This window comes from Dicentrarchus labrax, unplaced genomic scaffold, assembly GCF_905237075.1.
Source record: "Dicentrarchus labrax unplaced genomic scaffold, dlabrax2021, whole genome shotgun sequence".
In the NCBI taxonomy this organism is placed as follows: domain Eukaryota; kingdom Metazoa; phylum Chordata; class Actinopteri; family Moronidae; genus Dicentrarchus; species Dicentrarchus labrax.
Genome location: NW_026136710.1, coordinates 5,213,181 through 5,235,018, shown reverse-complemented (window position 1 = coordinate 5,235,018; position 21,838 = coordinate 5,213,181). Strand labels below are relative to the sequence as shown.

Genomic DNA, 21,838 nt, shown 5'->3' with positions numbered 1-21,838 from the left:
AGAGGGAGAGTCAGGGCTGAGAGCAAAGGGATGGCTGGAGGGAAAGACTAGAGAGCTCTAATTCCGGTGAGGAAAAAAATGAAAAACAGAAATGTATTCACCCGACCACACCCAAATAAATATCCAAATAGACATCTCCAATACGTACGATCGTTACAGACAGGAGCAAAACATAAAGGTACTTACATAAAGAGGCACCTCTCTTCTGTTCACCTCCATTTTCTCCCCATCCACCAGATGCCTGAGGAGGAAATAGTCAAGTTACTACAATGTTGGGATAATAACACCTGAAACCTTTTGACTTTTATCTATTTTTTGTCCAAAGTTGTCTCTTGTTGTATAGTCTAATCTATAGCCAGCTGTAATTAGAAAACAATACACTATCATCTATTTCCCATATAATGAATCATTGCATTGATTTCACTGACACTGTGTATAAAGCCTAGAACAAATGAAACATATGCTGCAGCCAATGAACTGAGTAGCCCAGGTGATAACTGATAACGATTTTAAAACAGCAAATACAACACTTTTTCTGGTGAAATATAAGATGTAAACACTATGATGCTCTGCTTGCACTGACTGAGATAACCACCTGGATGGATGAAGCTACTTTAACTGCTGTGCAGCGTCCGCCTCTACAGGCAGGATGCAGCAGTGGAGGAAAGGGTAACTGTATCATCAGCACACACCTGATCCGCTGTGACTTCACTCTCAGCTGTGAATAGTGCATGACTTCAAAGCTGCACAGTGGTGTCAGCTCTGCAGTCTGCACTTTGTCCATAGACACTCATTTGCATGAGCTGGTGCCTCTCAAACAAGCCCTTAATTATGTGGCTCAGAGGCATCTATGGTGAGTTTCTGTCCCAATTTGAAGTGCAAATAATAATTATTGTCACTGTTGATTAATCTGACAATACTAATCGATTAATCATTTGGTGTCCATCACACATACTCATTGGCCAATATGAATGAAATGTGTTGTTTTGTTTGACCAACAGTCCACAACCCAAAATATATTACATTTACACTTATATTAAACAGAGAAAAGCTATTTAATATGTTCGTAAATGATTACTCAATTTTCAAAATAGTGCAAGACTAATTGTCCGTTAGTTGACTAAACAATTAATCAACTAATTGTCCAGCTCTAATGAGTATTCTCAGTATAACCACATTATTCCACAAACAAAATAAAACATCCGATCATTTATCATGTTAACGTTGCATGTAAATAAAGTAAATTAATCTAAAATCCTAATTCTGATGGCAAGAGACACAATCCTCTGAATCTGGGTTAAACCCAAGATGACTTTATTTTATTTTGCGCAAATCAAACTATAAAGTGACACCAACACCAAGAACAGCATCCAGTGTCATTAAAGCAGATCCAGTCACATTATATTATAATACACTAACTGATGTCCTTTGGGTTTATGTAACAATACTATCCCTATCACTTTTGCGTGCTGTAATATTGTGTCAAAAGGACATCTTATCAATAGAAGAGTGCAATGCCACAGGCCTGGGTGTCTGTTCTTAATCCTACTGATATCAACTGGGCTACACTATTGTAAAGTGGAACTAGAGAAGGTTTACGTGTCATATTGTAGAATAAACATTGCCCTAGGTTGGCAGGTTGCGCCCCATTACATCAACAAACGTGAATATTCTGGTGTTTACGTAAGGTTTAAAAGATAGAATCTTATAAAGGACCAAGATCCATCTTGATTTGAGCTTCTTGGGTTCAAAGGTCAAAAATAACCATAATGACCAAAGTAAGACACAGTACTTGTAAGAATGACTCTTAAAGCAGAGTCCAGTTTTCTAGTCTGCACAGAATTTGTGTCAGTCATTGTCCTCAGTCTCACTCCAGCCTCTGACATGTTCAATGTGAATAAGAAACCTGACCTGGCTGGTGGCCAGTCACTCCAGAACAGAGCGTGAGAAAAGAGATTACACATAACAAGAGAACGCACGCTGTCAAAAAGCATTTGAGAAGCTCATTATGATATCTCTATACATGATTCAAATACTCTCAGACGTGAGCAAGCTGATCCTGTTGTCCTGAACATTTTTTCAGGTGATGCATGATTGAATAATCTAATTCCTCTCACATGACAAGCTGCAATGAGTTAAAGGCTGAATGAAAAGGTGTTCCTTTCTGCTTTCGGCTCTTTGGTTATTATTACACTTTAATGTGTGACACATTATCATTTTTTTTTAGCTTAAATATCATGAAGATAAATTTGAGACTAATGCTACTCATCACTTCTTAAACTAACACAGATAACTGTCATTCTCACTCAGCACTGTCATTGTATCTTCATGTAATAAAAATGTGTGAAAACTTTCTTCTGTACTCACAGTGATGGTAACATAAATATGAGTGGCAACCTTGGAAATAAGGCTTGTGGGTAATTCAGAGTGGAGGGTAAACAACAAAAACTACACCCTTATGATAGGACATAATGGAAAACAACCTCGCTGCTAAGCCACTGGATGGACTGGTCGATAAATCCCTCAAACAAAGAAGTGAAAAACAGGCTGTAAAGATTAGCATACACATTATCAGCAGTCAAATATATCCTCAGGGAAAAATAAATGACCTCTGCTGCTTTCACCGGGAAGTGAAACTCCTGCAGTCAAATGCAGTCAGTAAATGCATCAGAGCAAAATGACCATAACAGTGCCACAGTATGAGAGAAGTCGCCACGTTTTTTGTTTTTGTTTTTACGTTTTACCTGTGAACGCACCAGCATTAGATCGACTATAAAACAAAAGAAACCACAAATTAAAAAAGTGAACATCATCGCGATAATGTTACTGAGCTGAACGACTACCATTTGCAGCAAAAGGTGAATAAGCGTGCCATTACCTGCTGTCGCCTCTCTCAGCTCTCAGCTCTCGGTCTGTCCGGGAACTCGCACGACTTATCGTAAAAAAAAAAAAAAAAAAAAAGTTTCTCTGCTGTTGCTTCTGCGCTTAATAATCAGTAACACCTCTCACACCCTTATTCCGCATTACTGTTCAGTCTCAGCTTCAGAAAGAGAGAGTCGGCTGGGAGTTTGTTTGCAGGTGTCGCCCAGAGTTGTTTCTCCACTCTGCAGCAGTCTGCTCCTCTGCCCTGGTCCAGCCCCCCTCGCACACGCACACACACACACACACACACACACACACACACACAAACGGGCTGCGGGACTGAAGCCTCCCCAGGGAGGCAGGGAGATTCCCATGATATGATATATGCTCATATTATCCCCTATAAATGTAATGTCCCCCTGTATATGGTGAGTTAAACGTGACATTTCGTGCTTTACATGGTGTTTCCATGCGTTGTATTTACTGTGGGTTTAACATTACTGTACTTTATGGCGTTGTTCAGCCTGCATCAGGGTCGGTTGTAATTTCAATTTCCTCCAATCAGAGACAAGTTGGAGTGATGTCACTTTTGTACACCAAGCAGAAATGTACTCACGTGCTTAAGTACTCATTTGAGATATTTCTACTTATGCATTTCCATTTTACAGCCTGCTACTGTATCAGGAAATATTGTATATGATAGATAATAGATTTAACAGCAGTCAGAATGAGAAATCAGCAAATATGTGTATATATAATACAGGAATCTGAATCTGCTTTTAGGTTGCTCTCAGTGTTACACACAGTCCCACAATTTAAGGGAGGTAGAACTAGACATACAGCTAAAAACAAGGACAACAAAAAGTGTATATGTTCAGTTTAGTTCAGTACAGTCATTTTATTATCCCAGATGGGAAACTGCAGTTGCAGTCAGGGGCACAAACTCACACACAACACAAGAGCATACATAAACAATATACAGTAAACCCTAATACAACAACAACAGTGCTAAAAATGTCATGCACAAGAGGCCAAAATAGGATGCTACTGGTGAAAAAATAGGTGTATAGCCTATATGAATATATAATAAACAACAATGACCAACAACATACAATGTCTATATAGAATAGTTGAACAGTAAAATGCTGCTTACACATTAAAACATCAATGATACTAATACAATAATACAGAATATGTAGTAATAAACACCCTAAAAGGGGTGATTCTGCTAAATACATACTTCATTACATTTTGCTGACAATATTTCTGCACTTTTTGAGTGTCTAATGCATAACTTCTATTTGTAATTGAGTATATTTACACAATATAACTACTTTTACTTGAATAACACTGATCACTTCTTCCACCACTGCATTTTTGTTGATTCTGACACAGGATATATCTGACTAAGAGATAATTTTAAACCGCGGAAGTGTTTTTGATATTGTATGATATTATATCATTATATCAATATGTGGGTGTTATTAATATCTACTGTGTATCTATGCTGTCTCAGTGTTTGTCACAGTATACAGATATATTTAGCCACTACTGAGCTACATGACAGTAAGAAGAAAACAAGACAGTTGTTTGTGTCAGAGGGGTTGTGTTCATTAAAGGGTTTTAGAAATTTACTATTGCATTTCCATAGAACTTTTCTTTACTTTTATACTGTATAATGGGTCAAGCTCCAAAAATGCTGGATCCTACATTTCCCATGATGCAACCCAATCATTTATTTTATTAGACCTCTTTGTCTTCTAAATGTCCCACAGTTCTGATCACTTTTAATCTTCAAGCCAAGGACTTCAAGGACATCATCAAAGGTAAGCTAAGGTTTATTTAAAAAAAACTTTGAAAGCTCCTTCTGAGCCACAGATAACATTAAACAACTGTTCTCCTAGTTGATTGAGTAGAACTCATCATGTCTAATGAACTGAACATCATGTTTAAAATCAATAGAGGGCCCCTCTGTGGCTCCTCTCGCTGCATGTCGAAGGGTCCTTGAGCAAGATACTGAACCCCAAATGGCTCCCGGTGCTGTGCTTCAGTGTATGACTGTGTGTAAATGCTTAGTTTTCGTTCTGGTGAGCAGTTGGTACCTTTCATGGCAGCCACTGCCATCACTGTATGAATGTGTGCAAATAGGGTGTGGCATGTAGTGTACAGCGCACCGAGTGGTCAAAAGACTAGAAAGGCGCTATATAAATACAGAATACTAATTTAAAAAAATACACATAGTAGATAGAGAACCTGTAATCGTATAAAAATATGAGCTTTTCTTTTCCTATTTTCAAAATAAAACACCCAAAAACTATTTTAAAGTGAGAATATAACTTTTGAATGAAGAAAAAAAACATTCTTTGCCTTACAAATGAGATGTTACATTCATTACCAACTAAACGCACCCTTGATCAATTAAATGCACTCCACAGTTTTGCTGCTACAGAGTTACTTGGTCTGGTATGACCAGTAGTTTATGGTGGCTAATGTTAGCAGATGTTAGCAACCTTTAGATAGCTAGTTCACTGACTTTATGACTCTTCTCCACTGGAGTTTAACAGCATTTACTATAATCCTATAGGCTCATATTTACTGTAAAACTATTCAGCGATTGCTGATTCTATCATATAAATGTGACTGTAGTAATAGCAGTTAATCTGAGATTTTTGTAGCCAATCATATATATAATTTATTTTAGCATTAGAGACATTTTGTTCTCATAACTGAATTATAACTAGAGTGAATTAAGATGATGAACATGTGAACTGTCAAATGACTTGTGCATTAGGGTTTAAAAAAAAAAAAAACGGTGCTCAATTTGTATGAAATACTAATGCTCTTCTGTGGGATAAAAATCTTTCGGGTCTCAGCTGGATTGTAACCATAAACAGGCACAGAAGAAACAGGCGTTCACAGAGATGTATGAGAGTAACAGGAAGCAAGAGGAAGACTTTCCCACCCTTCCTGCTCCCAAACTTCCCAGACTTATCCTACTGACTGATAATGAGCAACAGATTAAATGTCTGAAACGAGGTCACAGCTGACAGTCTGCAACAATACTGTCTTACTTTTGACACAGTCGGCAGTCAGTTAATTTAGAGTTTCCCTCAGATAGCGCTGTCCTGCTTAATTGGGAAGATGAGAGGATTATAGGCTATTTGGGAAAGGAACAAAGCCCATCAAGTATGCAGCACTGCAATTCATATCCTGTTAAATTGTGGTGCCATCTGTTGGCCAAATAAGTAAGTAGAAACTGAATAAACGTACAATACTGCCATCATGTGGAGGTTTTCCAAATAACATCATATCATCTTTAATCCTTTTTAATTTATTTTTCTAAAAATTTTAATAGTTTTTCAAAATAGAGCACAAAGTGAGGTCCACGCCAGGTAAAGTATAAAGTGTAATCTCATGTATTTTCAGTGCAAGTAATCCAGGTGTCCTGTAGATGGCGAGAGCAGCCAAGACCAGAGCATGTGAACCTCCTCAAGACCCCCTCATGTTATCATAGAGGCATGGATGGACCGTGACCCTTGACCTCGTTATCAGACAAAAAAACAAAACAAGTAAATAAGTAAACAGCAACAACAACTGCCCACAAAGAGGCCTCAGGACAAATGTCTCTCCTTGCAGTGCCTGGTGGTGTGATCCCAGCACAGTCAATCAGCACTTCTTTGATGAAAAAATAAATTCCATATCCAGTCCAAGAACAACAGCTTAGGAACTGCTGTGTGGTAATTCTTACTTGAACAAACCACAAACAAACATCGAAAGCTTCTCTTGACCTTTCAAATACACAAATCATAAAAATTATGGCCTTAAATTAAAGTTTAGGGATTTTAATTTTGGGACATGTACCAAGTGAGAAATAAGGTTAAATAAAATAAGTATCAACATGTTCTGAAATTACTGAAATAAAGCATCACACAGGAAAGATGGCAATTAAACATTTTATTTTGGACTAATGAATGGGATAAATACTCCAGGGGCTTAAACACAGTTTATCCTGAAAAGCCTAATTACGCCATTATAGATAGATCAATAGACAGACAGACAGATTGATTGATTGACTGATTGATATTGTTCATGAAAAGTACTACAGATCACTGCGAAGCGAGGTGAGACTCACCTCTTCATCTCTGAATTCAATAAAAAAAGAAGACTAATGCCATGTTTATGCCTTTCGATGAAGGGATTTGACGGATTCTGAGGAAATACTTGGCGTTACCTCTAAATCAGATTAACGGGTTGGAACTTGGAGCAAAGATAATAACCACTGTTGGAAGGAGTTTGTAATTCCCCGTCATTAATGTGGTAAACTGATCTAAAAGAATATTAAACAAGCTCAAAATCTCTATGCTTTGTTGAACTTTTCTGATGCGTACCCCTTCTTGAGGATAAGGTGTCATTATTTGATTATTATTTGTAACATCTGCTCATCAGCGATCTCCGGTCAGTAATTTTTTTACACAACCATTAGTTAGATTTAAAGATATTAATAGCAACAGGGCATGCCAGATAAGACCCAAAAATAATGGTTCAGAGCCTGTAATGAAGTCAGTTAATGATGTATAATGGACTTGCGATATTTGTTGAAATTATTTCTGATTAAAACTTAATTTTGTTTATATATCAGTTCATTTGAATCTGTTTATTTTGTCATGTGGTAACATGCCATTCAGCATTCATGTTGGCTACACACAGTAATTGAATCGGTCCGTTGTTATGTAGTAGTGATGATTTGAATTAACTATAAAGATGGAAAATTCCTCCCCCGAGAAAGGTGCCCTATAAATAAGTGACCGCAATCAGTTAACTGTTTATTACAATACAATTGCAGTACAACAGAAGGCTATTGGCTCAGCTTTACTTGGTATCGAGTTCAGATCATTCTTTTTTGTTCAGTTAGTCATTTAGTTAATTGGTTACAGCTTTCATTGGAAAATAGCCCTGGATGTGGAAGATTGCCTTAATAAGTCAGTGAAAATATCAAGACACCTTATGTTAGCACTCTGATGAACTTATTTTTAAATCCCTGATGTGCTACTGACATAAATAACTAAATTACTATACATCAAATAGATTACAATTTTATTGTATTAACTGAACAGACTGATTTTAGATTATAGAATCCTATAATGCTATGTTGATGAATTGAATGTCTGCTCATAGTGAATCAAATAAATCCATCCGTCCACCAGCAGTATGATGTGGAGGTTCCGGAACTAAATACAGGGAGGTTAATAATGGGTGCACCGGGTTGTGGACGCGGCCCATTGCGCATGCGTACATCAATCAAAACGCCGAAAGAAGGGAGATAACAGCACGAAGATATTCAAATAAAACAATGCCTCTGCGAGTAAGAAACGTCTTTACATTTTTAATAGCTAGTTCGCCGTCTACGCTCCACGTGTTTCCACGTTCAAATGTAATTGCCACAGTTAGTCAGTAACTAACGCGAGGTCACGATAACAATAGCTAACCTGCTAACTGAAAGCTAACAGACAGTTGGTAGGTATTTAACATTGGGACTTTACTATATCTATAATAATACTATATCTATAGTAGCATCGTCAGCCACACTTAGGTCATGTTAACGCTATACGCAGTGTGAACTAGAGCAACACGTACCCATTTTAGTTCAATATAACTTGTTTATAACCCTTTTCAGGCGTGCAGTGGCTTCAGTGTAACCTCAGATTGACAGTTCAGTGTGTGAGCAGAGAGGATGGACAACGTTACCGTGTCAGCCTCAGATGGGACAGGAGAGTGTCCTCTGGCACCCGAGGACATGGAAGGGATCTGTGTAATGCCGGATTTGGGTGCCATCAAGACAGAGCAGTCGACAGGAGATGACCCAGGGACCCAGAATGTGGCCATGGGCATCAAGTTCATCCTGCCCAACCGCTTTGACATGAATGTTTGCTCCAGATTTGTCAAGTCGCTCAACGAGGAGGACAGCAAGAACATCCAGGACCAGGTCAACTCTGATCTGGAGGTGGCTTCTGTTTTATTTAAAGGTAAGAACGACATAGATTTTACATTTTTGTTATAATGCCCAAGTAACACACGACTAATGTGAGCTTACTTTACCACACGATGTCTTCCTTCTCTTTCAGCCGAGTGCAATATCCAGACCTCACCTTCCCCAGGTATACAAGTACGCCATGTTTACACACCATCCACCACCAAACATTTCTCCCCCATCAAGCAGTCCACCACACTCACCAATAAGCACCGCGGCAATGAAGTTTCTTCCACGCCTCTTTTGGTGCATTGTAAGTACCACAGTTTGTTTTGAGCTCATTTATTAAAAATGTTTTTAACGTAAATCAAGTCAAAGTGTTAATCACGCATGTTTTTTTTCCGCCTCAGCTCTGTCCATTCATCAGCTCGCGGCCCAGGGTGAAATGGTGTTTCTGGCCAGCAGGATTGAACAAGGTAGGCTGTCCATCTGGGTCATCAAACAGGCATAAAGAAACATAATAATAACCATTGGTGTTTAGGGCTGCAACTAACAATTATTTTCATAACAGATTAATTTGACAATTGATTGATTTGTCCTTAAAATGGCTAATATATATTACCCACCACAATTACCCAGAGCCCCAGATGATGTCTTCACGTGTCTTCTTTAGTTAGACCAACAATCCAAAAAGAAAATGTTTGGCAGTTATTATTTCATATAAATCACATGCTGAACAAGATGGTACTTAATATATAATAAAGAGTGAGTCTCACCCAATGGCAGCCACAATCCTGCAAATGAAGTGCATATGGATGATGATGAAAATATATGTAGTGATCATGTTGGGGTTTTTAAAAAAATCTGTGTCTGTATCATTTTAATAGAGACTGTGATCAATCTCCAAGATGAGGAAGGCTTTACCCCCCTGATGTGGGCAGCTGCACATGGACAAATCGCTGTTGTCGAGTTTCTGCTCCAAAATGTATGGAAAAGTAAAGGTTTTTATCATATTAGACCATGTGCTCTTTATGTATTCACTGGTCATGATTTTGTATCATTCTTTGCTGTAGGGTGCTGACCCCAACCTCCTGGCCAAAGGGAGGGAAAGTGCATTGTCCTTGGCCTGCAGTAAGGGATACACCGATATTGTGAAGATGCTCATTGACTGCGGGGTTGACGTCAATGAATATGACTGGGTAAGAATACTAACATGTCATTATCACATGTTCATCTGACGTGGTTAAGTAGAATATAACAACAAAAAAGTAAGGCGGCGTCAGTCCATGTGCCTTGTTGATGTTCCTATTGTGGATTTCAGAATGGAGGAGCCCCTCTGCTATACGCTGTCCACGGGAACCATGTGCGCTGTGTCGAAATCTTGTTAGGTAAGGACAAATATTTTACTCAAAGTAACACCTGTGTTCAGAAATACCCATCTTTATTGATATAAGGATAAACAAGTCAGTTCTTCTGTATTGGTATGATATGTGTCTAACATCAACCTGTACAATACTAAAGTGTTATGTATGTCTGTGTGTCCTCAGAGAGTGGTGCTGACCCTACCATAGAGTCAGATTCTGGATTCAATGCAATGGACATGGCTGTGGCTATGGGCCACCGGAATGGTATGTGTAAATTAAACATTAGCCTAATAGACAAAAAAAAAACAAAACATGTAGATACACAAAGGCTGAGAAACATTTTCTTCTATTTAATTTGAGTCTCACAATCCCTTGAAATAAAGTCACTTTGACTCATGACTCAGAAGTGAGCATTAAAGGAGGCAAGTTGGATTTTTTCTCTAAATGTACATAATTCAAGTTTGTACTGGTGAGCAGGTGAGATGTTGATAATGCTGCTGCTCCCAAGACAGTAAAAGCCTGCTCAGAAAAAGTCACTATCCACTTTGAAATGACACACAGCTCAATTCAATAAACTATCTTGTGTTTCTCTGTTTAGTTCAACAGGTGATGGAGGCACACTTACTGAAGTTACTGATGGGAATCAGAGAATGAACTGTGACACTTGAGGAAAACAAATACTGAAGGGACAACGCTGGGCTCTGGACAATCATTTAGCACGCCCAGGCTGTCGACCAACAGAAATAGTTTGTTCCATTAAGTGACATTTCAACAGCGTTGCATCATATCGATATTATGTTGTTGGCATGATGCACGATAAGGTTTGTGCCGTGTAAATGTTCAATTTTAACCCTCCCCCAAACTGTTTTACTCTGCACTTTTTCACACCGAATGGGGAGTAGCAAATCAGCTCGAGATACACTGAAAGGTTTTCAACAGGAACGTAAAAAGTTACGTTCGTCACTACAACCCAGCATGCACTGCACTGCACCTGTAGTATGCTGTAAAATGTGCAGTGCAGTGTATGGTTGATTTTGATTGAAATACGCATGGAGGTTTTGTTTTGAATCTTTTAATATTGTATATTTACATTATCCTTTTGCCATCATGGCAAGTGTTTTTAAACGAGCTTATTAACCATAATAATAAACCGTTCTGAAGAATTAAAGAATATTAATATAATACGTTGAATTTCCTGACATTCATGCTGTATGGTCTTCATAGTGAGCACATTTGTGAGGCTCCGCTGAAGACTGCAGTGGGTGGACTGGAAATACTTTATGTACTGGAAGGCCTATGGCACAGACTGTGTGCTTTCACGACGCTGCCAAGCTGTTTGTTTTTCCTGAAGATGTTTGTGTTGGTTGTACTGAGTTTATTTATTTGAATAATTTGGACATTGTGTCGTAATGTGATAAAATGATCATATTGATGTAAGTCCTTTGTGTTTCTCTGTATTGTGATACTAATTTCTACTGATGTGTTGTGACCTCACACCTCATTTAAATGTCCCACGGGGTTATTGTGGTGCTGTTTGCCACTGTATGAGTGTGCTTGTGTTTTATACCAGTCGTACTGTAAGTGGTGTATCAAGAAATTACTTGTACTGACCTCAGTCTCAGACATCATTCTGTACAGATATTTATCTGATTGCAAGTCAGAAAGGTCAAACCACTGTTTATAGTAATGGAAATTAAGCTGTTATTTAATTAAAATATCTTTTTAAACTGCAGTCAACAGAGTCAGTTATGTGGAGAATATACACTTATTTAGTGGCTAGTAGGGATAGATAGTAAGACAGGAGAGAAGCCTGTATCACTGAATGTAAAGCTATAGGGCTATCCAGTTACAAGTTAAGAATCTAATAATAACTGTAGGGTACTATTAAATTCTGTACATTTATAATACAGTACAACATTAAATAAGCCAAACAAATAATCATTTGAATGAATATAGCCAAAATATATAACCATAACCAACAAGCTCATTGTCTTTTAAAATGTTGAGTTATTTCATCATGCTTCTTTTCATAATAACTGCTTATTGTGGGTCTTTATTTCAGAGTCCTTTTTTCAAAGTCTCAAATCACGTAACTGGCTGTGGCCAGTGTGTCATGTTTGACACACAGTGAATGAATGCAAAGTTCCACTGAGGCAGGTCATTGGGGAAGATGACATTTAGAAATAAAAGCTGCGGGAATAGGGGAAAAAAAGACCCACAATAAGCTCTTATTATGAAAAGTAGAATGATGAAATAACATTTCATAATATTGAGCTGTGTTTCATAAGAGGCTACAGCCATGGTAGCAGCTCTGTGCCATTCTTAGGTACACTGCTGTGCTGTTAACATGCTCTCAATGATGCCAACAAGCTGATTTAAGCAGATATATCTCCCATGTTCACCATTTTAGTTTGGTATGCTAGAATTGGGCTTGTGTGGACATACTGAATTTTAGACCAGATGATAGTGGTAAAGGTCAGATGATCACCAAAGTCAGCACAGTTCCTCCTGGAGGGGGGGGATATGAATGTCTGCACCAAATGTCACAGCAATCCTTTCAATGGTTCAGACATTTCACAACAATCCACAAATGTCAACCTCATAATGGTTCTAGAGAGGATCACCAAAGTTGGGGGACCATGAATGTCAGTTCTAAACTACATGGCCATCCAGCTAACAGTCACTGAGATAATTCAGTCTGGATTTAACTGGTCAACTGACCAACATCACCAACCCTACAGTCGTGCTGCCAGCATGGCTAAAAATGTATTTCACGTGTTTGTGGTTATAAATTTTTTCTGTCTCTATGTATATGATTATGTTACGAGGTCTTACTTGTATCTACATCGTTATACTACAGGTCTTACAGGTAATATCTTATACATTATGCAAAATCAAACACCTGGTGATACAGTTGTGATCCAAGCAGTGAGAATCATTTCAAATCTACTTGAGATTTTTTAGTGAAGTGCTCCTTTAACTGAGTTGCTCTAATGATGTAAACAGTCTGGCCAAGATCAACCTGCACACTAGAGCATGCTACAGTATTTCAGCAGTGGAAATAGTACTTGAGGGAAAAAGAAACACAGAAATGTTGGCAATTTATTGACAGTAGCAAAGGTTTATCCAGATATGGTGGTTTGAGCGAGGCCACAAGGAAATTAAGGTTCAGTAACATGAGGAAACAGATGTACAGCAGGAGCCTTAAACACCACATTTTACACACAATCTCTCACTCTAACTGGACATACAGACCAAAGAGCACAACAAGCATTTGGAGAGTCTGGTGGAAAAGAGGTGGAATGAGTACTAAAATACCTTATGCTTAAATACTGTTCCCCCCCGTTTTTTAATACTTCAGAGTACTATTCTAGAAAATTACTCAAAAATAATTCACTTAAGAGTATACAAGTACTTTGTTCAGGTGTTGCACATATTACAGAATTCTCACAGCCAAAGGTTGACAGGTTATCCATCTTCTCAGTTACTGGTACAGGTACGTCAGGTACTTTAACTATTAACATTCCACCTCTCAAAATAGACAGAAAAACATCTTGTGCCCCACTTGGTCCTGTCAAGTTTTGACACTCCAGGGAGTCCCTTTTCCTCTAGTTAGCCTCATCCTTGGATGCTTCGTCAAAGTTCTCCACCAGGTCTGAAACAACAAAAGATTCGGTGGTAAATTGGCTGAGTTGGAGAGAAAGGCATGTCCATCTGCGCAAATGACTGCCAGAGAATGAAGTGCCAGAGCCCAATTCAGGAAAAGGCGTGTTTATCTGAAACATAATAGGTGTAATGCAATCCCAATTCTCTGCTCATCTTTCCCCACTCCTATATAGACTGCAATGTGCTCGGCATATGAAGGCCCTCACAACTACTGAAAGCAGCTGCAAAAATTATGGCGTAAAGCATCAAAAAGTTGGCTTCAATTACTCCATGAAATGTGAGAAATCTGCCTTTCCAAGTTTTGGCTTAAAGGGTCGAGGGTTAAACTGGAAACAATCCAAAAGGTCTGAATAAACATGTTCCTGCAGTGGGAGAACAAAAAGGAAACTTAACTCTAATAACAACATGATGGCAGTGTCTGTTAACCCTGTGCCATCAGGCTTCAACTGTTCTATTGCTGAATACATGTGTAATCGTTTGTTACATTAGTGAGAACTAAGGCTACGGGAAGAGAAGCCCTGGGAAAAGCTGAGATTATTGTAATGGCAACCTCATGTGTTTGGCCCATTTTGCTCACAAAGAAAAGCAAACTGGACCTTAAGATCTTATAAACAATGAACATGAGATTCAAACACAAAACGCTGCATTGCACCATCACGTAAAGTCATTGATGAATCCCCTTCATATGACCCCTTTCACAAGCCAAAAGAAAAACAAACCTGCCATGGTTATTTAACCGAGAGAAAGAAGAAAAAAAAAAAAAAAGGTCTGATAATGGACAAGTGTGAAGGAGTATTTCCAAATAAGACTTTGAAGGAGTTTCACTCAAGAGGACCAAATTTAACCTGAGACACAGAATTAATTTTGAATGGTGGAACAGACTAATGTACATGGACAGTTCAGTGAAGTGCAAAATTAGACATTTAGGGCACCCACCTGGAACATCATCATCTTCCTCTTCTACTGTTGCAATCGGCGCTTTTCCATCTGCAGCTGTGTGGGGAGAAAGAAGATCTGTGAGAAGCCTGACGGGCAGTTCAAATGGTCAAGTGGCCAGAAACAAACAATCCTTAAGGGCAAGGACTCATCTCTTGAACCAAATTTGACTAAACAGAAAATACAGCAATGAATTTATAATGAGGTATATGCTTCATTCAACATTGCTGAATATGATTTAGTATTATAAATTACTGACCCTGTTTGGGGAGAGCCTCGGCAAGTCTCCTGAGGCTCGTAAGGCTGTCTGCTCCCAGCTGGTTCAGGATGCCCGGCAGCATCTCGGTCAGCTGCTTGGTCTCAGCGTGGCCAGTGATGGTGAAGGTGTTGGCCGCGAGGGAGGCCTGCACTTTGGGATTGTTGAAGTGGATGACTGTTCCTTGATTTGTAAACATGTTAACCTGTAACAGACCAAAGTTTTATACTGTCAGCAACAAAATAAGGGCCAGTACTGACGCAGATTCACCTTAAATCACGGTAGGACAAAACTGAGACGAGAGTTTCTGCCTACCTCTTCGATGCCGGAGATATTGTTGACACCGAGTTTCTTTAAGGAGAACTGGAGCTTCTTGTCATCTGCGGTTGCTGTTCTGTGTACAACCTTCTTCTTTCTGCGAGCACTACCCTATGGGGAAATTCATACAATCATATTTTTGTGTAAACCTTCAATTCTGAAGGATGTATCCAAGCATCATCTTCTGTATCTAACATAACTTGTAGGCTAGATAATAAACCTTTTTTGCCCCAGAAACTGAAAACTGTTTTTAGTTCACTCTCTGGCCTACAGCACGCTGTTGCCTAAAATTACTGCTGCTATGCAACACAAACTATGGATAAAATAGCTGGTTGTCATAGAAACTACCTTTAAAAGGCATATTCACAGCTTAAGATGTTAAGATGCCTGATTTCAGCCTTGTGTCTCCATGTTATCTACCAAAATAGTACAGTATTTTACGTCAGAGCATTTCTTTTCTCCATTTTTTTAGGTTGGTGCAGTAAAGTATGCAGTAACTGGGTTGATGATGTAGCCCCATTTGTAATGGTTTTGACAACCTGGTGCTTAACCCTTAAAACTAAGTATGTAGTAAGGCATTAAGAAATAGCACAGATCACTGAGGGCTTTGCAGAAAATCGAGCATTTCATGTTACCTGTAATAATGCATTTATTTTGTCAATTACCTTTCCGCCGATGCGGACTTGTGCCTGCAGTTTAGCAAGTTTTTCTTGATTCATAATTGCTTCTTTCATCTGGAAAAAAAAAACGTTAGTGTCACTGGCACAGCTGATCTAGAGTATCATAGTGTCACAGTTAAGACAGAAAATCATGTTAAGGGTAATTCACAAAATGTCATGTTGCTGAAAATACAGCACAAAGCAGGCACCAAGACACAAAGCACACCATGCAACTAAGGAGCTGTAACACACCATGTTGTAGTTGTCTGACATCAAATAACAAAAAAAACCCAACATGAATTTAGAGTAAATGAAACCACCTTTCTATCTTTTCTTGTACTGATTCAAAGATTAATATCCTTACAGTATTAATACATTAGAAGCTGTATAAGCAGCAGTATATTATTTAGTCTTGTCTGGGTGAATGAGATGAACCCTCAGAGACGTATTCATTTTTTTTTTTTTTAGAACGTGAGCTGCAATGTTACAGCCTAGCAGTAATGAATCTATAATGCATGTACAGTTGAGCACAGAAATTAATGCTTCCCTGAAAGCTTCGCAGCTCCTTACCTAGCCTCCTGATTACCAATTAACTCACAGGCACTTGTCTCATGTGTTTTATGACTTTCACACACTGGGCGTGATATGGTTCATTCATGACTAGAGGCTCTGAGCTCATTGAGCACTGCAAACACAGTCTTCTGTTTCACTTCTAACCCAGAACACAAACAATATGGTACACGCATGGAGCGTAAAGGATAATGGAAAAGGACAATAGATGCTGACAGACATCAGGCGAATGAGCTACAGCCTTGGGGGCTTTAACATGACCAAATGGCTGTGTATCTGATCCCTGCGTTCAGAGAACATGAATTTTGGGAACACAAACACACCTGGTACAGCGTACATGTGACATGCTGAGAATTGTGTTATTCTGAACAAAGCTGAGTCCTGCAGAATAGACTGTTTTGTTTTTATTCCTCAAATTAGTCCATAAAATTCAAACTAATAAATTACTATAAAAAAATGTACATGAAATACATACAATGCTGACACTGTCTGGGTCTAATTTCTTTGGATAGGGCCTCACACATGCTTACTGTGTCCCTGGGGAAAATGGCAGAAATGCATCCTAATGATAAACAAGGTGTACACAAGTGAATGTATGGAAATCCTACTTCAACACAACATGTGCACACACACACACACACACACACACACACACACACACACAGGCGGGGAGCAGAGGCTTTGTTGTGGGTGTGGTGGTCGGCGGCAGGACCGTTTTCAAAGCGATAAGAAGAACAGTGAGGAACTGTCAGTGCTACCTAGAGCTAATGGCTCACCCCATTTGTTATCTGTATTGTGAACAACAAGCTAAAGACAGCCAAATTATTAAAGGCTGCAATGGGCACAACTCAACAGCTCAGCGGGTAACGTCAGACAGGTTTAAGCGAACGGCTGCTGACTAATTCAGCCGACCCACTCCACCGAAACAAGGTGTGGTTTAGCTTTTATGCAAGAACTTGTAGGCTAACTTTGAGCTAGCTTTCTCAGCTAACTGGGAGATTGTGGAGTGGACGGCCTGTCACTCACAGCCTCTCACACAGCCACACACAACCGTCAGTAACGTCAGCGTCAAACCCCGGCACAATTCAGCCACCTAGACAGAAAAGGCTTTCGTTTACCTCTTGCCGTCGGATCGGGGGGAAACAGTGCAGGGAAGAAGGTATTTAAAGCTCCTCACTGACCTGTAAACTAACGGCAGACACATGCGGGGAGCAAGATGGAAGCGAGAGAGAGAGAGAGAGAGAGAGGAGGGAGGAAGTGACGTACGGCGAAAAGCGCAATCTAGCTGTGGGTTCTTTCTCGCCCTGAGTTTAGCCTCGCAGGCAACACTTTCACCACTCCCTTAACACATTCATGCTCGAAACTATCTTTTATCAATGAAATGTAAAGATTCGGTTCAGTTCAGACTCCTCAGATTGAGAAGATTATGCAAGATGTTTGAAATTTGTATGCATGTGTTAAAAACATAACGCTTATTATAGGCTGTCACTTCCTGGGGTTTTCTATAGACCTCTGGAATGAGCTGTGTTACTGTATGTTGAAATGCAAATATAATAAATAAATAAACACCATAAATGAAATAATAATATTATACGCAACCATTATGCACCATTTTAGAAATGTTAATTCAATCAATCTTTAGACTGACATCTACTAAGTTCAAGCAACAGGCATGCCAGACACTTCCAGGTGCTTCACATGTAAAAGTCTTCCACCGATGCCTCTGTACTTAATTCATTGCTTTTGTCAGATTGTCCATCTCCAAGAGTGGAAGGCTTTTACTGTGAAGCACATGCAGGTGCACAATGTGCATAGACATTTAAGATAGCGTGGAAGGTGAAGTGATTGCTTGCTGAAGTGAGTAATTTCAGGGCTCTTTTGTAAGGTCATTGCGATGAACAGACAAAGACAAGGGATTGTCATCCAAAACTTAGTCTGAGCAACAAGATCCCCTGTTCTCTTCAGGATTTTTTTGCAACCTGTAGAGTTTGAAATAGGAGTGGTGGATACCTCCAGGATGGTCAGATTGCCTGTAAACTGTGCACTCACTAAAAACAACTTGTGTCCTATGACAATGACACCCTCATCCTGTTTTGAAATAGGACTCCCCATTCAGAGGTCCTCTGGGCTGTGGATCAAAGTAACTCAGCTGATGGGATGGTTATCAGAGGATCACTAAGATGATGTTAAGATTTGACACAACAACTTTACAATGTGGTTTCTTGGCGCAAGAAGTTGCCCTCATATGTTTGGGAATAAACTCCACCCTTTGTTAAATGCATTCTCTGGCCATGATTATGTTTAACTCTCCTCAAGTCTTGCCTCAAAGGGAGGGTGATTCAAAATTAAAACACTAAGAAATCCTTCCACTACCTTGTTTGTTTGTGTTGGTTGATGAAAGTATAGTTCAAGCCGCAGGTGATTGTGCTTCATTTAGATGGACATAGGTTTATTACACAGTCACAAGTTGAGTGGTCATGGGACATGGACATGTTAGACACCCATGGAAAGAGCATGAGGCATTTTATTATAGACCAGAACACTACTGAGTGTTAAATTTACATTTTATAGAGCAATTTTGGCATGCTCACAAGACAATTGTTTTATGATGAACACCGGTTATATTTTCGTGATTACTTCTCACTGTACACTCACTCTCCCCTTTAAAAGATGGATGAGTTGTTATGGCAGAAGGAGGAAGACATGTATAATTACAACAACGTAATTGTTGTAATTTATTGGGAATATAAGACAAATGGATTGCAGTAACAGCATATTGTCCTTTAATATGAAATAAATATGATGTGATATATATCTTTTTTGCCCAAATATAGCAAATGAATGTGTTCATTGGGGTCTTTTATTACAGTAACTTCACACTGATGTTTTCATGATGATAAATGACTCAAATCCATAAAACAGGAGAATAAAATAGGAGGATATGATATCAGTTAGTGCACTCTCTTTGAAAATTCACCTCAAATCATCTTTAATCCCGTAGATCCCGTAGTGTGTGTGTGTGTGTGTGTGTGTGTGTGTGTGTGTGTGTGTGTGTGTGTGTGTGTGTGTGTGTGTGTGTGTGTGTGAGCGAGTGAAGAGATTTCACCTCATCCAGCTTTGTCTGTTTCTCTTTTAGGTAGTTTTCAGGGTTTCCAGCTTGTTGCACTGAAGAAGCAGAAGTAAGCTGGGGGGAAGGTAAGACTATCGGGCTGATCACTCAAAACACAACCCTGCATTGCATTCTGGTCTTTTTAGGCTGCTGTTAGGTGACAAACCTCGTCTCCTGTATGGTGCTGAACATTATAACACAAAACAGTCAGTCTAGAAAGAAACATTTTCACATAGAGCTGTTCAATTAAAATCAACTAACACACATATATGATAGGGGCATATCTTAAACATATTCTGTAAAAAAAAAAAACTTCAAAATAAAAAATGAATGAATAGTAATATTTAGTTATCTTAAACTTGCATGTGCAGCAAATATTTGCAGCACCTATTATATGATACCTTCCACAATAAGACATTAAAACATATCTAAACAATAAATAAAAAAGTAAACATAACAAATCAGCATGTTCCCTTGTAGACAACAATAAACCTTCAGGAACATGGATACACACAATAGCCTATACAGTATAACACTCATATATTCATAACCAGAACATAAGGCCTAATAATTGGTATAACAACACCAATTAGCTCATATATCTTTTTTTTGTCATGCACCCCCATAAGAATCACATGGCCCCTTCTTAGCAATCAATTAACTGTTTGGTTTAGTAATATGAACACATTTGAAGAGAGGCTTGAACTAACTACTTATGCTGGATTACTGCGGAGCGTTAACAGATATGAAGCTTTTCAGAACCTTATTTTGGAAATATTGAGAGACCAAAGTATCCAAAAGTATGGCACTTATACCCTCAAAGTGTTTTTACATTTATATATATATATTTTCTAAATATTCCCGTTGAGATTTAATACAGATAAATATTTAAAATTTTAATCAAGCAATTTCTTTTTTTTTTTTTTTTAAACCTGGATGAGTGTGATAGTCTTCATGTATACACACGTGGCTTGTTCTTCTCTCCACTCCACCGCACGCACAGTATCTTTGTTGGTGCTTTGTCTCGCCTTTTCTGCATGTGATACACATTAATCACATGCCCCACAGACCCTCTCTCTCCGACGGACCGTTTTGGTGACACTCGGGGTTTGTCAGAGCAAGAGGCAGGCAGGCAGGGACTGCGTTTAAACAGCTAAGTGCTTTCTTGGTACCCCGTGGCACGGAAACACCCTCGGATCGCAAAGGGGGAATTTAGAAACACTTTAGAGGTGGTTTACCACACATGCGAGTGCTGCTGTTGTAAGTGTCGGTTTAAAAAGGGGGAGAAAAAAATCGCCTGGACTTCATTCAGGTTTTTTTTTTTCTGATAGTGTCATTGAAATAAGTTTCTATAAGAGTTCTTGTGCTTGAGTTTAATTTCACATATTTATGGCTCTTTATTCGCTACTTTATTAAGTTTTTAGTTTTCTATAAGAATAAAGTAAGGCGTAACCTTGGGAAAACAGACCTGACCAAATCTAATGATAAACTAAATAAAACTTAATATTGGCTTGAATTTACAAATGTTAGGGAGTCAGTTCAACATAATACATATCTGAGGAATAAGACATGGAACTATTTAATGTGCACAAGTCCTTGGTGTGATTTTTAAAATAAGGCACAAAAAAAATTGGAAAGAAGTTAACTTTTTTCCAATGAAGGCAGATGTTTTTGTTTGTTTTGTTATTGATAAACCCATTGTGTAGTGTTTTAGCCTGCTATCATTCCTGATGAGATACAACACAATCGATATGAACTGGTTATTGATCGAGGTAATATATCAGTGAGGCCAAAAAGCTTATGACAGCGGATTCGATTAAAACAACATCAGTCTCAGCATGAACGAGTCTCACCCTGCTCGTCTACATCCATGGACAAAACTTATTCCTTCACTTTGCTTTAAAGAACTAATCAAAATGTTTGTAACTAATTCATATAAAACGTGATTAGCGAGTGTGTGTCTAACTTTCTCTGTCGAGTTTTTATCAGATTATATTTTATCCATAAATTAAAAACCAATAATCAGTATAAAAGTGAATTATATGGTGATAGTAAAGCTATTTCAAACTGGGAAGTGGCAGGTGATTAATAATACATAAAATAGAGGCCTCAATCTGTTATAATGAAGAC

At 38.7% G+C, this 21,838-nt stretch overlaps 3 protein-coding genes across 8 annotated transcripts in view; 1 reads left to right on the top strand and 2 right to left on the bottom strand.

Annotated features, from left to right (window-relative positions):
• Window positions 1–3,137, bottom strand: part of arhgef28a (Rho guanine nucleotide exchange factor (GEF) 28a) — a 40,978-nt gene extending 37,841 nt beyond the window's left edge. For 3 of the 4 annotated variants that reach the window (XM_051411708.1, XM_051411709.1, XM_051411711.1), the window contains exons 1-2: window positions 2,879–3,137; window positions 187–241 (exon numbers count right to left, since the gene is read on the bottom strand). In XM_051411708.1, the coding sequence (XP_051267668.1) occupies window positions 187–219 (33 nt within the window). In that variant the 5' untranslated portion in view covers window positions 220–241; window positions 2,879–3,137. The remainder of the gene's footprint in view (window positions 1–186; window positions 242–2,878) is intronic. The other variant, XM_051411710.1, reaches the window with a different exon arrangement.
• A 4,985-nt stretch (window positions 3,138–8,122) lies between these two features.
• ankra2 (ankyrin repeat, family A (RFXANK-like), 2) lies at window positions 8,123–11,926 on the top strand. 2 transcript variants are annotated; one of them, XM_051411736.1, is made up of 9 exons: window positions 8,123–8,224; window positions 8,537–8,885; window positions 8,985–9,143; window positions 9,241–9,306; window positions 9,718–9,815; window positions 9,904–10,029; window positions 10,152–10,218; window positions 10,378–10,458; window positions 10,793–11,926. In XM_051411736.1, the coding sequence occupies exons 2-9, from the start codon at window positions 8,594–8,596 to the stop codon at window positions 10,846–10,848; spliced, it is 945 nt and encodes a 314-aa protein (XP_051267696.1). In that variant the 5' UTR covers window positions 8,123–8,224; window positions 8,537–8,593; the 3' UTR covers window positions 10,849–11,926. The 2 variants fall into 2 exon arrangements, with proteins under 2 accessions (XP_051267696.1, XP_051267695.1); XM_051411735.1 differs by lacking the exon at window positions 8,123–8,224 and adding an exon at window positions 8,231–8,376.
• A 1,352-nt stretch (window positions 11,927–13,278) lies between these two features.
• Window positions 13,279–17,887, bottom strand: btf3 (basic transcription factor 3). 2 transcript variants are annotated; one of them, XM_051411747.1, is made up of 6 exons: window positions 17,781–17,887; window positions 16,036–16,104; window positions 15,368–15,481; window positions 15,056–15,257; window positions 14,797–14,853; window positions 13,279–13,849 (listed from the first exon to the last, which is right to left on the bottom strand). In XM_051411747.1, the coding sequence occupies exons 2-6, from the start codon at window positions 16,102–16,104 to the stop codon at window positions 13,803–13,805; spliced, it is 489 nt and encodes a 162-aa protein (XP_051267707.1). In that variant the 5' UTR covers window positions 17,781–17,887; the 3' UTR covers window positions 13,279–13,802. The 2 variants fall into 2 exon arrangements, with proteins under 2 accessions (XP_051267707.1, XP_051267706.1); XM_051411746.1 differs by having other exon boundaries at window positions 17,718–17,861.
• Window positions 17,888–21,838: the final 3,951 nt, after the last annotated feature.